General features: G+C 51.3%; 1 protein-coding gene across 15 annotated transcripts in view; it reads left to right on the top strand.

The window, feature by feature from the left end:
• Nucleotides 1–12,714, top strand: part of FGFR1 (fibroblast growth factor receptor 1) — a 75,713-nt gene extending 62,999 nt beyond the window's left edge. For all 15 annotated transcript variants that reach the window (XM_008172126.4, XM_065584672.1, XM_065584671.1 and 12 more), the window contains 8 exons: nt 706–827; nt 2,182–2,292; nt 3,417–3,607; nt 4,500–4,622; nt 5,389–5,459; nt 6,601–6,738; nt 8,382–8,487; nt 10,112–12,714. In XM_008172126.4, coding sequence (XP_008170348.1) covers nt 706–827; nt 2,182–2,292; nt 3,417–3,607; nt 4,500–4,622; nt 5,389–5,459; nt 6,601–6,738; nt 8,382–8,487; nt 10,112–10,288 — 1,039 coding nt within the window. In that variant the 3' untranslated portion in view covers nt 10,289–12,714. The remainder of the gene's footprint in view (nt 1–705; nt 828–2,181; nt 2,293–3,416; nt 3,608–4,499; nt 4,623–5,388; nt 5,460–6,600; nt 6,739–8,381; nt 8,488–10,111) is intronic.
• The last annotated feature ends 796 nt before the right edge of the window (nt 12,715–13,510 follow it).

Here is a 13,510-nt window from a genome sequence, read left to right as displayed (position 1 = left end):
AAACCACAGTTGGGAGCAGTTAAATCTCTAGATTTTTGGCACTTTGAACAAAAAGTGAATGTTTGGCCAGGGCTGTGAGGTGTCTGCTCCTGGATGGGAGGCAGCGTCTTTGAGCCCTACCAGAACAACTTGGCATGGGGCTCCAAACAGGCCCAGTGCCTGGAATTCACCAGGGTCCCGTTAGCTTGGAACCAAGCAGAGCATGATGCTTCAGAACTGCCCAACAGTCCTGGAGACTCAGGCCTAGCTCTGTGCCATGAGACTGGCGGGAACTTCCTCTTTGCAGCGGGATTGGATGCCACACTGGCCAGTCTGACATAGCATTGTATATTATGCTAGTAGCTGTCTCTCAGACAACCCTCTTCCCCAAGCATGTTACCAGCTGGCTCTGTGCTGCACTTGGGGTATGTCTCGATGTCCTGCCCGTACCCAGGGCGTATTGTTTCAAATAACCAGTGTGATCCAAAGGGGAACAGGCAGGGGAGACTTTATGCTGAATGTTGCTAGTTGGGGAGCGATGCCGTCATAAGCAAGTGGCCACAGAAATGGCAAGACACCCTCTGTGTCTGCCTGCCTGCAGACAGGAGTTGCATTTTTTCTGCAGAGTTACCTTTTGGGTCCCGTTCTGTGTGAGTGTATCTCTCTCTGCAGACACGAGCTGCATCCTTCCTCCTCTGTTTTACCTTCTTCTCTCCTTTCATCTAGGCTCATCCTGGGTAAGCCTCTGGGTGAAGGCTGCTTTGGGCAGGTGGTTCTCGCTGAAGCCATCGGCTTGGACAAGGACAAGCCAAACCGAGTGACTAAAGTGGCAGTCAAGATGCTGAAGTGTAAGTAGCGGCTATAGGCACCGCAGGGTTTTTCCCAGCTTTGCAGCTGCCTCTCTGAGTCGGTCTCAGTTCAGGCTAGCATCAATCCTGCTGACTTTGGGAAACGTACCTTGCAGCGGGGAGACAGGTGGACTGTGCATGTTTGCTGGAGGCCTGGCCTGGTCCAGCCCTGTGTTCCAGAAGGGCCTCGTCTCTCTCCCACTGAAACCAATGGGAGTTGTTGGATTGGGACCCAACTGAGCAAGTTTATCGTTAGGTTTATTGGTTGGGTTTTTTTCAAGACGAGCTTCTGACTCTGCGTTCCCAGCGGCTGTCCCAGAGCGATAGCTTGAGGCCCGGAGCGTAGCCATGGCCAAAGGCTGCACAGCACCTTCCCTGTACAGCCAAGGAATAGCCTTTCACACCCAGTTTGCTCTCCCCTCGAGCCAGCATTCGCTTATCCAGACTCTCTGCAGTTCAGCCCTGCAGCAGCACATGCTGCCCAGGGAGAGCTGGGCGCTCCCCAGCGGCTGCTCTGATGGAGTCACCCTGCACAATGTAATAGCTTCTCCAGCAATCTCTGTTTTGAACAGGGCCGGCTCCAAGGTTTTTGCCGCCCCAAGCAGCCCCCAAAAAAAAAAAAAAAAGCCGCGATCTGCGGCGGCAATTCGGCGGGAGGTCCTTCGCTCCGAGTGGGAGTGAGGGACTGTCCGCCGAATTGCCGCCGAATAGCTGGACGTACCGCCCCTCTCCGGAGTGGCCGCCCCAAGCACCTGCTTGACAAGCTGGTGCCTAGAGCCGGCCCTGGTTTTGAGTGACAAAAAGGGCAATAAAAACTGGTTGCTTCATGGAAGGGGCCTGCAAATAAAGGTAGAGAAGAATTATACTGCGTGTATGGGGATGCTGTGGGTGGTCCCTTAAGGCCGGAGAATGCCTGTAAGGAGAGTCTCTTGTACAGATTTCACTCTCTCTGAGCTACCTCGTTAATCTATGCCATGCTTGTCACTGCTATCTGAGCACCTTTCTCACTTGAGCTCGGTCTCTGTCACTCCACCTGGGAGGTGGCTGGGGAAAAATACCCAACTACCCTAACCCTCCCAGTCCTGGAAAGGGAGATGAACCTGAGAATGCTGGTTTAGCTGTAAATACTGCAGCACTTCGGAGGTGAAATCATTCTGATGGGGCTACCGCGAGATATGCCTGTACGTACACTGTGCGAGTGCTCTGCATCTCTGCCAAGGAGGAGGACAGAGAAAACCAAGTCTGGAAATCTAAAGCTACCCTAACGGATGCTGCTGCAGACTTAGTTCTAGGCCTCGCTTTAGCTTAACCCAGCCTGAACAAACATGACCTGTGCCTTTCTTTGTGCTTTAAGCTGATGCTACGGAGAAGGATTTATCTGACCTGATATCTGAGATGGAGATGATGAAAATGATTGGCAAGCACAAGAACATCATCAACCTCCTGGGAGCCTGCACTCAGGATGGTAAGTTATCTGTGCATGGCTGAAACTCCAGCAAACTGCTTCTCTGCTAGGACAGCAAGAATGCTGGGGGTAGCGTGGGCCTCCAGGGTGAGGTTGTAGAGGTGGAAAGATACAGGGACTTTAATCCAGATGAGTTTTGAAAATGGTTGGCCATCCCAGAGCTGTCTGAATGGGCCAGTGCCCGGTGAATGGCAGGGATGGTGTGGTGTCCCTAGCCTGTTTGCCAGAAGCTGGGAATGGGTGACAGGGGATGGATCACTTGATGATTACGTGTTCTGTTCATTCCCTCTGGGGCACCTGGCATTGACCACTATTGGAAGACAGACTACTGGGCTAGATGGACCTTTGGTCTGACCCAGTATGACTCTTCATATGAAGACCGGGGGAGGGGGGGGGCGTGTGTGGCTGGCAAGGAGGCACCTCTCCTGGCAAACGCTAATGGGGTTAGAGTTGTCTGGCCATTTCTAGAGTCTCTCTGTGTTTGGGCCTGAAGGAACGGAAGGCACGCCGTGCCTGAAAGCCTCTGTGAGGTATTTATGCAGGCACGGTTGTGCATATGCGCACGCACACAGCTCACTTGATATCGGCGGTGGGGAAGAGTGGAGCAGAGCGGTTTTTTTTCACATGGCTGGAGCTGTTCACAGAGCCCTGGGGTTGGATGAGTCACGTCACACCCAGCCTGTATGTGGGCCTGGGTTTGTTTTTGTTATGTGATTTTCTGGCTTGGAGTGCGGCTGGCTCACCACAGAGCAGGAGCAGGGCCAGTTCTTCCCCTCACACGTCAGAGGAGCAGCTTCTGATTTGCCAAAGAAGTGGTATGTGTATGTGTGTGAGAGTGTGCTGGGGACATGGGGGTGTGTACATACGCACGCAAGATGCCTGAGCTCTGTTCTGAGCAGAGACCTTGATTCCTTGCTGTGGGTCAGCTGCTGCAGGGTTCCCCTGTTTGAAACCCCTGCCCAAGCCCACAGGTGCCCCTCAGACAGACACTTCGCAGTCATGGGGTTCTGAAGGGCTTGTGCATGTGCACAATACACAGCTTAATTGCCCATGCAGCCATGTGTCCTGTGCATCCAAGCCCAAAGCCTGAGACGCTCGGCTTTGTCCCCTCCCGTTTGCCTTAGGTCCACTCTATGTGATCGTGGAGTATGCGTCCAAAGGCAACCTGCGGGAGTACCTGCAGGCCCGGCGGCCCCCCGGCATGGAATACTGCTACAACCCGACCCACCTCCCTGAGGAGCAGCTCTCCTTTAAGGACCTGGTGTCCTGCGCGTACCAGGTGGCCAGGGGAATGGAATACCTGGCATCCAAAAAGGTGAGCAATGGTTGCGAGCTCCATCCCTGGGGGAGCACTCGCAGAACCCCTGTCCCTCTCAGGGCCTGGGGAACGCAAAGGAGTGGTGATCGGGCACCTCTACGGGCCTGACCCAGTCAATGGAGGCCCTGGGTTCCTAGTCTGAATCCACCCGAAGTGATGAAAACAGCCACTGTGACTGAAAATTCAGGTGGTGCTTGGCTGGTCTGAGTCAAATGAGTTTGGGGCTCTCGATCCCAGGATCCCCAAACCCATCCCTGCAGCTGTCACTAACTGGCCCCTTTGCCACTGAAAGGCCAAGGGAGCCGTGAAGACCGAACTCCTTCTCCCTCTAGAGGCCTGTCCCCGAACAGAGCCAAGGACTTTGCCTGGGGCCTGTGAATGCCACTGTACCGTCTGTCTGGGCTCTGCGGACAAGCGGCAATCTTAGCTGTTCAGGGCTGCAGATCTGGCCTCTTTCCCCAGCATGTTGAAAATTAAAAGCCAAGCAATACAATGGCACTGATTCCATCTCCGCACACCCCTAGCTGAAGCTGAAGTGAGGCTGGAGCGAAGGAGGTAATTACTGAAATGAAACCCGTTACCTGCATTCTCTCTGGAATCAGGACACGTTTATAATGCTTGAAAGATCACTCTAACAATGCTGGAGGAGCCCCACCCGCTGCACGTACATCAGCAGTAAGAGAAAGGGGCTCTAGAGATTCCCACCTTGCCTTGGCCAGGAAGGGATTAGGGCTTGGCACCTGGCTCCCCCCTTGCTGACCGTGGTTTGTGCTCTGGGATCGTGGCTGTGGCCCTTTGAAGGCTGGCGGGTAGTTCAGTGTCTTTGCTACCACTCCAGCCAATGCAGCAGAGGAACCCCCCGGCCTAACTGGATCTCCATTCTCTTCAGTGCATCCACAGAGACCTGGCTGCCAGGAACGTCCTGGTGACGGAAGACAACGTGATGAAGATCGCAGACTTCGGCCTGGCCCGGGACATCCACCACATAGATTACTACAAGAAGACAACTAATGTGAGTGGTGCAGTGGGGGAAGGGAAACGTGCTGAAGCTCCGCTTTAGAGCTAGCAGGTTTTTCCTGAGGCCGCTGCCAATATTTATAGCTTGGCTGGAGCTTTCTAGGGTGGTTTCTGTACCGGAGTCCCGAGCTCTCTGAGCATGGGCTGCCATATACATAGAGATTCTCCTCGGTACTGTAACAGCAGAATGACGTCTGCCTGGTGGGCAGCGTGCCCTCTGCTCCCTTTGTTCTCCCCCCCAGTCTGCCCTCTCTCCTCGCCCTCTGCCTCCCACACCGCTCAGTTGCCATGGCAATGAGAAGGCCGTTCTATGTTCCCAAGGCGGATGAAGTCTCGGGGCTGGGAGAAAGAAGGCCCCGAGTTTCTCCTCCTGGTGCCAAGGTCCCGAACACGTGCGATCATGGAACGCTCCCTGGCCTTTCTCACAAGAGTGGCGGCACTAACTAGTTAGGAGAAAGATGTTAGACGCTGCCATTTTCCCCCCGGGGGAGGCTGCATTTTGGTGGTGGGTGATCGTCTGTAAAGCCCTCGGGGATGGAGCACTAGACATCGTCTGTCCCTTTTACCCAGGACGAAGGTCCCTCTTTGCCAAAGAGACTTGCCCAGCATCAGTGTCATGATGCCCTTGCTGGCATTGCCCAGGGCGCCATGTACCGAGGCTGGGTGTCTGTGGAAGGTATGTTAGCCTCCCCTCTGTAACTGCATCATGCCTGCTTTTGCTCTGGAGGCTGAATTCAGGTGGGGGCTTTCCTGCATTCCAGGGTCGCTTACCAGTGAAGTGGATGGCACCGGAGGCCTTGTTCGACCGAATATACACCCATCAGAGTGACGTGTGAGTACCCCACTGCTCCTGCCAGCCATGAGGAGGTCTCTGTGTCGCAGCATGGTCCTTGCATGGCTATGCGTGCCTAGGCACAATTCAAATGATAGACTAGATTAGGGCCATCTGGGTTGTGGGAGGGTCTGTACCAAAATCATTGTTCCAGGGAACTGTTTTTCCTCTCCCCTCTCTCATGGATAACACCCGCCTCTTTCCAATATGCTGAGCGTTCTCCACTGCAAACACAGATGTGCAGCTGGACTCTGAAGGAAGCTCCATATCGCTGACCCATCCACATTGCTCTCCCAGCACACCTGCTGTATCACATCGTGGTGGGACCCTGTCTGCATGTCTCCCCTTCATATTTAGCCATCGGCCTGCCAAGCAGCCTCTCCATAAGCCTCCTTTGTGTTGAGTATTTTCCCAAAGGTGAAAAGCCCCAGATGTGATTCATCTTAATCGAATGAAACAATAATTGTCATGAGCACGGCTTGTTTGTCTTCCAAATGCCACTGAATTAGAGCTGCTAATCCCAGCTCTTCACTTTCCTGCGAAGATCTTTTAAGTCATCGAAAGCTTTTAAACTCTCTCCTGTCCGATGCCTTCTGACGCCGAACATTTGGAGGCTACATTCTGCTCTCAGCTGCCTCCTGTGAGGCTGTTGAAGCCGGCCGCTTGCACTAGTGGAACTGGAAGCTGAATTTGGCACTTGGGCAAAGGTTTTTCACAAGAGTCCAGCGATTTTTGGATGCCCAGCCTGAGACATCTTGCAGGGGCCTGATTTTCACAGCATGGGTGCTCAGCATTTTCTGAAGAACAGGCCCCTTTAAGATATGTCAAGTTGGACACCCAAAATCACTAATCACTTATGCAAACCGTGGCCTTGGTGTCCTAACAAGGGGCAAGGCGTAGTGCACTAGGACTGTGACTTACTTCCGCTGCGCCAGATGGACCCAGGGTGTTGTGTTCTCAGTGGGTAGCACTGGTGTTGTTCTTGTGAGCTAGTGATGCACACTGGTGGCACAGGCGTTCTCCCCTCTCTGTGTCTGCAGCTGCCCAGAAGAGCTGTGTGTCAGGCAGAGGGATGGGTTGCAAGGCGGTGTTGTGGTGGGAGCTGTGCCTTTTTGATACTGTGTTTTTGTTTCTGGAGCAGATGGTCCTTCGGCGTGCTGCTGTGGGAGATCTTCACGCTGGGTGGCTCGCCGTACCCGGGGGTGCCCGTTGAGGAGCTCTTCAAGTTGTTGAAAGAAGGCCACAGAATGGACAAACCCAGCAACTGCACCAATGAGCTGTAAGTGCAGCTCTCTGCCAGGGAGCAAAGCTGGGATGGGGAAGGAGATGCAGAGTCCTGACTGATGTTACCTGTCCCCTCCCCCTGCTTTGTGCCAGGACCCTCACTGACAGATGAGTGTCAGGTGAAATTGATTTAGGGATTGTCAGCACATGACAGTTAATCCAGAATAAAGTAGGGTGTGAATTTAAAGCTGGGGAAGTGGATTAAGCTAATTTGGAATATTATTATTCCAGAATAAGGGCATCTACACATGGAGTTAATTGGGACTAACTCCCCGTGTGTAGACAAGCCCTTAGAGCCCACTGGCAAGCCTTGGGTTCTTGATTCAGACCAGAACTCTGAGCTGTGTGGTTCTGAGGAAGGAGAGGCTCTGGGCTGCTGCAGGGTTTTGATTTAGATTAACTTGGTTCCCCTGGCTGCCCCAGCGCAGAAGCAGCTTTCGGCCCAGCATCCTTATTGCTAGTCACGTCGGCTGGTGGTTCGTTAGCTGGACATGTCCTTAAAATAAACTGCCTTGGAAAAACGAGGAGAGGAGGGGAATCTTTTCCAGAACTCAGAGTTAGAAGATGAGCCTCCAGGAACGTGCTGATGGCAGAAGTCCCCTCCCTGACTTCTCGTCTCAACTTCAAATGTCTCTAGCGATGGCCATTCCTTCCCCTCGTCTGGCAGCCTGTGCCATCCCCAGACTGTTCACAGATCGCTGCTTTACTTCCTCCTATAAAACCTACATTTCTCCTGCTGCCACTTCGGCTCTTTCCATCCTCTGTTCAATGTTTGTTGATGGATCTGGGGACGGAGCTCTCTCCTCGGCCTTGCCCCTGCCCGGCTTGTTCCAGCTCCTTTTCCTAATCTGTGTCCTTTCTATACTGCTCCTTGCTGGACTTTCACCCATTTGTTTTATGTCCCTTCCTCCAGCCCAGGATCCTGGGGCTGCAGCAAAGCCAGAGCTCAGCAAAACAGCTAAGGGTATTATTGCGGAGATCGGCAGAGACCATATTAAAAGTCAGCCTCCTCAGCAGTGCAAGCAGCACTGCCGAGAGCTGAGTGGCAGGGGCACGTTGTGGGCAATGACAGATGTTCCAAGTTATTTTCCAAGCAGTTCCCAGCCCTGCAGAAATCTCAGCTAAATCTGTTTGCAATAATCAACATCTTCCAAGAGAGAATCCCAGCTTGACCCCAAAGCAGGGACTAACTTAGGCTTTAGTTATATCCTGCTCTTAGAACAAGCCACAGTGTCCTTCCCAGGGTACCCAGCCTGGGGTGGGAGATTCATCTTCTTTTCATGAAAAGGATTAACGCTAATCCTGAAAAATAACATCATCTCTGATTCTGTCCTGGCCCAAGGTGCGGCCCGCTGGCTCACTGCAGCCTGGGTGGCCCACAGAGTCACTCCCACCAATGCACAGCCCCAAGGAGACAGTAGCTCTCCATGTGCTGCCCTCCATTTTGATCTGTGTGAAGAGCCAGAAGCCCCGAGGGCTGCAGCTTTGTGGTGGGCTGCTTGCACCCTGCTCCGTTTCACTCAGGTTTGGAGCTGCTGCTGGTCAGCTCCTGTGTCCTGGGCTCTAGCAGATAGACTAGCCAGCTAGGAATTGTCCCCAGGACGCTTATTCAGTCTCCTCATACTCCTCTGTTTCCAGATACATGATGATGCGAGATTGCTGGCACGCAGTCCCATCCCAGAGACCCACCTTTAAGCAGCTGGTAGAAGACTTGGATAGGATCGTGGCCATGACCTCCAACCAGGTAAGACATGGAGCAAATAATTAAGCAACCAATTTGCAAAAGCCTAGAAGATAATAAGGTGATAAGTAACAGTCAGCATGGCTTTGTCAAGAACAAATTGTGTCAAACCAACCTGATAGATTTCTTTGACAGGGTAACAAGCCTTGTGGATGGGGGGAAGCAGTAGATATGGTATATCTTGACTTTAGTAAAGCTTTTGATACTGTCTCACATTACCTTCTCATACACAAACTAGGGAAATGCATCCCAGATGGAGCTACTATACGGTGGGTGCAAAACTAGTTGGAAAACCATTCCCAGAGAGTAGTTGTCGGTGGTTCACAATCATGCTAGAATAGCATATCAAGTGGGGTCCTGCACGGAACAGGTCTGGGTCCGGTTCTGTTCAATATTTTCCTCAGTGATTTAGATAATGGCATAGAGAGTACACTTCTAAAGTTTGTGGATGACACCAAACTGGAAGGCGTTGCAAATTCTTTGGAGGATAGGATTATAATTCAAAATGATCTGGACAAACTGGAGAAATGGTCTGAAGTAAATAGGATAAAATTCAATAAGGACAAATGCAAAGTACTCCATTTAGGAAGGAACAATCAATTGCACACATACAAAATGGGAAATGACTGCCTAGGAAGGAGTACTGCGGAAAGGGATCTGGGGGTCATAGTGGACCACAAGCTAAATATGAGTCAACAGTGTAACACTGTTGCAAAAAAACCAAACATCATTCTGGGATGTATTAGCAGGAATGTTGAAAGCAAGACACAAGAAGTAATTATTCCCCTCTACTCCGTGCTGATTAGGCCTCAGCTGGAGTATTGTGTCCAGTTCTGGGCACCACATTTCAGGAAAGATGTAGACAAACCGGAGAAAGTCCAGAGAAGAGCAACAAAAATTATTAAAGGTCTAGAAAACATGACCTATGAGGGAAGATTGAAAAAATGGTGTTTGTTTAGTCTGTAGAAGAGAAGACTGAGAGGGGACATGATAACAGTTTTCAAGTACATAAAAGGTTGTTACAAGGAGGAGGGAGAAAAATTGTTCTTCTTAACCCCTGAGGATAAGACAAGAAGCAATGTGCTTAAATTGCAGCAAGGGAGGTTTAGGTTGGACATTAGGAAAAACTTCCTAACTGTCAGGGTGGTTAAGCACTGGAATAAAGAGCAAGTTAGACAAAAACCTGTCAGGGATGGTCTAGATAATCCTTAGTCCCGCCATGAGTGCAGGGGACTGGACTAAATGACCTCACGAAGTCCCTTCCAGTGCTATGATTCTATGCCTGTTCCAGAATAAAACTCTCCCATAGCCATCTTTATGAAGAGACTTTCAAATTCAGTCTCTGCATCATTTGCCCCCAGTTGGCACCCTCAGTCCACAAGTGAGCGAGCTGGAGTTGTTGGCTCCATGCAGCCTGGTGGCTGGTGCCTGTGGGTATCGTTGGGAGTTCCATGCCCATGCCTCCCCTGCCCACTAGGGCAAAGGTTCCCTCGCGTGTGGGGGAACTGAGGTTCCTGGTGCAGCTCTGCTTGTTTCTTTAGTGTAGTGTGCTCACTGCATGGCCTCTTCTAACCTGGGTTCTGGTTTCTTGGTCTGAGCTGTGTCCCTGGGATTTTGTCCCCTCCAGGAATACCTGGATCTTTCCATGCCGCTGGACCAGTATTCTCCCAGTTTCCCAGACACCCGCAGCTCCACCTGTTCCTCAGGGGAGGACTCAGTTTTTTCCCATGATCCCCTTCCAGACGAACCTTGTCTTCCCAAGTACCCGCATCAGCACGCCAACGGTGGACTTAAACGACGCTGAGGCTGGGACTTCCATGCAACAGACTGACAACTCTGTGTGTGTGCGTGTGTGTTTGCATGCGTCTCTGCTATCCAGGCTGCTGCCAGGAAGCTGTCTGTGCAGCCATCCATCACTTTTAGCTATTGCGTAAAGGATTTCTAAGACACATCTCCCATCACCAAATCCACCGATGTCTCATGCCAGCTTCACCAGCCACCTTAGCTGTGAACTGTCTGCACCTCAAAGGTTTGTTTTTTATTTCCCTTCTATGAAATCTGTGCTTGAATAGTTCCAGTGGACTAAAACTGAACCCCACTCTTTGGCCAGTGGCCAGACAGAGAACCAGCTGCGGGCTCCTTCTCCTGGAACCAGTCAATAATGCGCATTCCCTTCTTTGCAAGGGATTGACAGACTGACATTCCCAAGGAGGAGGACATGGAAACCTGGGCTATCCTTGTGTTCTTTTATACTTGCAAACCCACGCGATCCAAACTTCGACAGCTCCATAAGCTAATGCCAGTACTGAGTGCAGCTCCACCAGCAGTGAAGAAGTGCAGGCTGGGAAATCGTAATGCGTTAGAAGCATCTCTGTCTTTGATGCTGCGGGAACCCTAGCTGGGTGGTTATTGCTATGTGAGATGGTTTGAAGACTGGCCAATGGCTTATTAATTCCAATACTAATTTGCTTTGCTGACCAAACTCATGGTACGTTGGAACTGGCCAGACGCAGCATATACCCCGGCTCAGTACTGATAGTGGAGGAAGCAGCCAAATATACCAGTGCTAAAAACAAACAAACAAAAAGAAATCTTGTGTACATAGCTACAAATATGTATAAATATGAATATATATTTACATGTCTTTTTAAAAGGGTTGTTACCAGAGATATACCAGTTTGGTAGTAAGTTACTAGTGGCTGGTAGAGATCAGTTGCTATAAAAAAAAAAAGTTCATATATTTTACTACTTTTGCTGTTTTTATTTTTTTAAATTATGTTCTAAACCTATTTCAGTTTAGGTCCCTCAATAAAAATTGCTGCTGCTTCAGTTTTATATGGGGTTGTATTAAACAGTAATAATAATAATACTAATGACAATGTTTGCTGCCTTTTGGGAATATGTTGTCATTGTATAAATGGCCTTTTCTGCCTTCTCACTCCTCAACCCCCATGTAAATCCCTCTGTTGGCATCTGGTGCTGGGTTCTGGATCTGAGGGGCCCTTCTGGACTTGGGCACAGCTTGTGAAGCACTCGGATCACCATATTGGTGCGTGAGTGTGTCATAGCGACGTGCTGGAGAGCCACTGTGATCTGTATTTTAAACAGAGGGCTTAGGACACTGGCAGTGTCCGAGCTGGGACTCTGCCCATGTGGGGAGGGGCAAAGCGCCTTTCCCAGCAATCGCCAGAGGCGTTTGTCGGAAGCGTGAATAACCCACACCCCATCCCTAGGTCGGGGAGGCCTTTGTCATAGCTGAGTTGGTTCCCTGCTGTGTGCCTTCCGTGGAGAGAGCAGGGAATACTGAGCCAGCTCCGATCCTGCTTTGCCATATACATTCCAGCCGTGCTCCAAGCCTGCTTCAATCTTTTCCCATCCCTGTCTCTGAATCCGCTCCTCGTTGCTCCTGCCATGCACTCTGATTGCAGCCCTTGGTCTAGAGCACGGAGTGCAGGGGCTGGTGAGCCCCTGTCTCTCCTCCACCCTGGCGAGGTGCTCTGCTTCCTCGAATGAACTCCTTGAGTGCCTTAAATGCACCTGGTACATCCACACGGTGTGGCTGAGGAGATCTGCAGGGAGGAGCTCTGTAGATTCTTTCTGTCCAGTGGAAGGCCAAAGGAAGCTCCCTTCCAAAGCAGAATAAGAGGTGTCCTTGTCCTTGTTCCGGGGGAGGTTCCTTGCAGAGGCTCAGCAAGGACAGTTCGGCCAGTGGTTTTGTGTGTCTTTGAACATACTTTTTCCAGTGACACTTTCAGTTCTTAGAAACCCCAGCCCTGCCTTGTATTGGAAACCCCAGCTGTGGTTAGCATGGAGATAAACCTGGGCCGCTTAGCTTGGGCTGTGGAAGGGAATAGTGCATTTTTGTTGTTGTTGTTTTTTTACACGAAGCCACATCGTTAATTGGCTTCTCCTTGTGCCAGACCTTGCACTTCATTGAATTCCCATTACCCGCAAATTCACCCTCTTAGCTGCGGGCACTGAAGGCCGAGTCCAGATTTCCCACCCTCTCGCCGCCTGGAGCAGTTCCTCCGGGGGAAAGGTGCCTTCGTGCTGTGGCAGACACCCAGGAGCAGGAGCCCTTCCCTCCCACTCACAGGCATTTCAAACTCCAGAGCCAGGATGCTATTACTTGAAAAGTTTATTTTGCCTTTGTACGGAGAAATATTATTGTTCTAAGCTCTTCTGTAATGAATCTGGAATTCTTGTAATTATTAAAGACTTTAACCAAGAGATTTTGATACAGCCTTGCAGTTTATACCACCTCCGGTGGGAGGCGTCTCTCTGGGTGGCTTGTGTGCTCTCTAATTCCTTGTGAGCAGGGAGGTGGGGCAGGAGGGAAGGGGACGGGTACAGACACAGCTACTGTTGGCATTGCACAAGTTGCGACCTGGTGAAAAGGCTGCTCCTTGGATTTCAAGTACTCTTGAGTATATATGGCCACCTCCTTTACCTGGCTTTGGGAGAAATTAAATTGGGAGGGGGGGGAGAGAGGGGGAGAATCTGTATGGCTGCTCTGAGCACTTCAGCCTGATATGGGGCCTTCCCAGCATTCCCTGGTTCTCAGACAGCCAGGAGAGCATGGAGCAAAGACTTCAGGGCTCCAGAAGGTCCTAATGGAGGATGCTGCATCGGGTCCTCTGGGGGAAGGCTTTGTGGCTAGGCCACAGGACACCGGGGTTCTGCTGCTGGCCCGCTGGGTGACATAATCGCTCAGCCAAGGACTCGGTAGCTGCCGCCTCCTGCTTTGGTGTTGGCTGAGGTCAGCAGAGAGGCAGCTCTGACCTGAGCCAACAGAAAACAGCAGTCAGTCTTAAAGGAACTTGTGGTAAGCGGGTTAAAATTAGTATTTTGGGGCAAGGAATGTATCCTCGTGTGTCTGTACAGCACCCAGCCAAGCCATAAGCCTGATTGGGCCCGTGGGCACTACGGGAGCATAACTAACGGATTTCTACGGCACTTCTGTTCGGCTTTGGGCTCCACTTGGTCTAGCAGCGGCCGGCCTGGGCGTGGCCCCTTGCTCTGCCAT

Source organism: Chrysemys picta, chromosome 2 (genome assembly GCF_011386835.1).
Source record: "Chrysemys picta bellii isolate R12L10 chromosome 2, ASM1138683v2, whole genome shotgun sequence".
Lineage (NCBI taxonomy): Eukaryota > Metazoa > Chordata > Testudines > Emydidae > Chrysemys > Chrysemys picta.
This window is presented reverse-complemented; position numbering and strand designations above follow the sequence as displayed.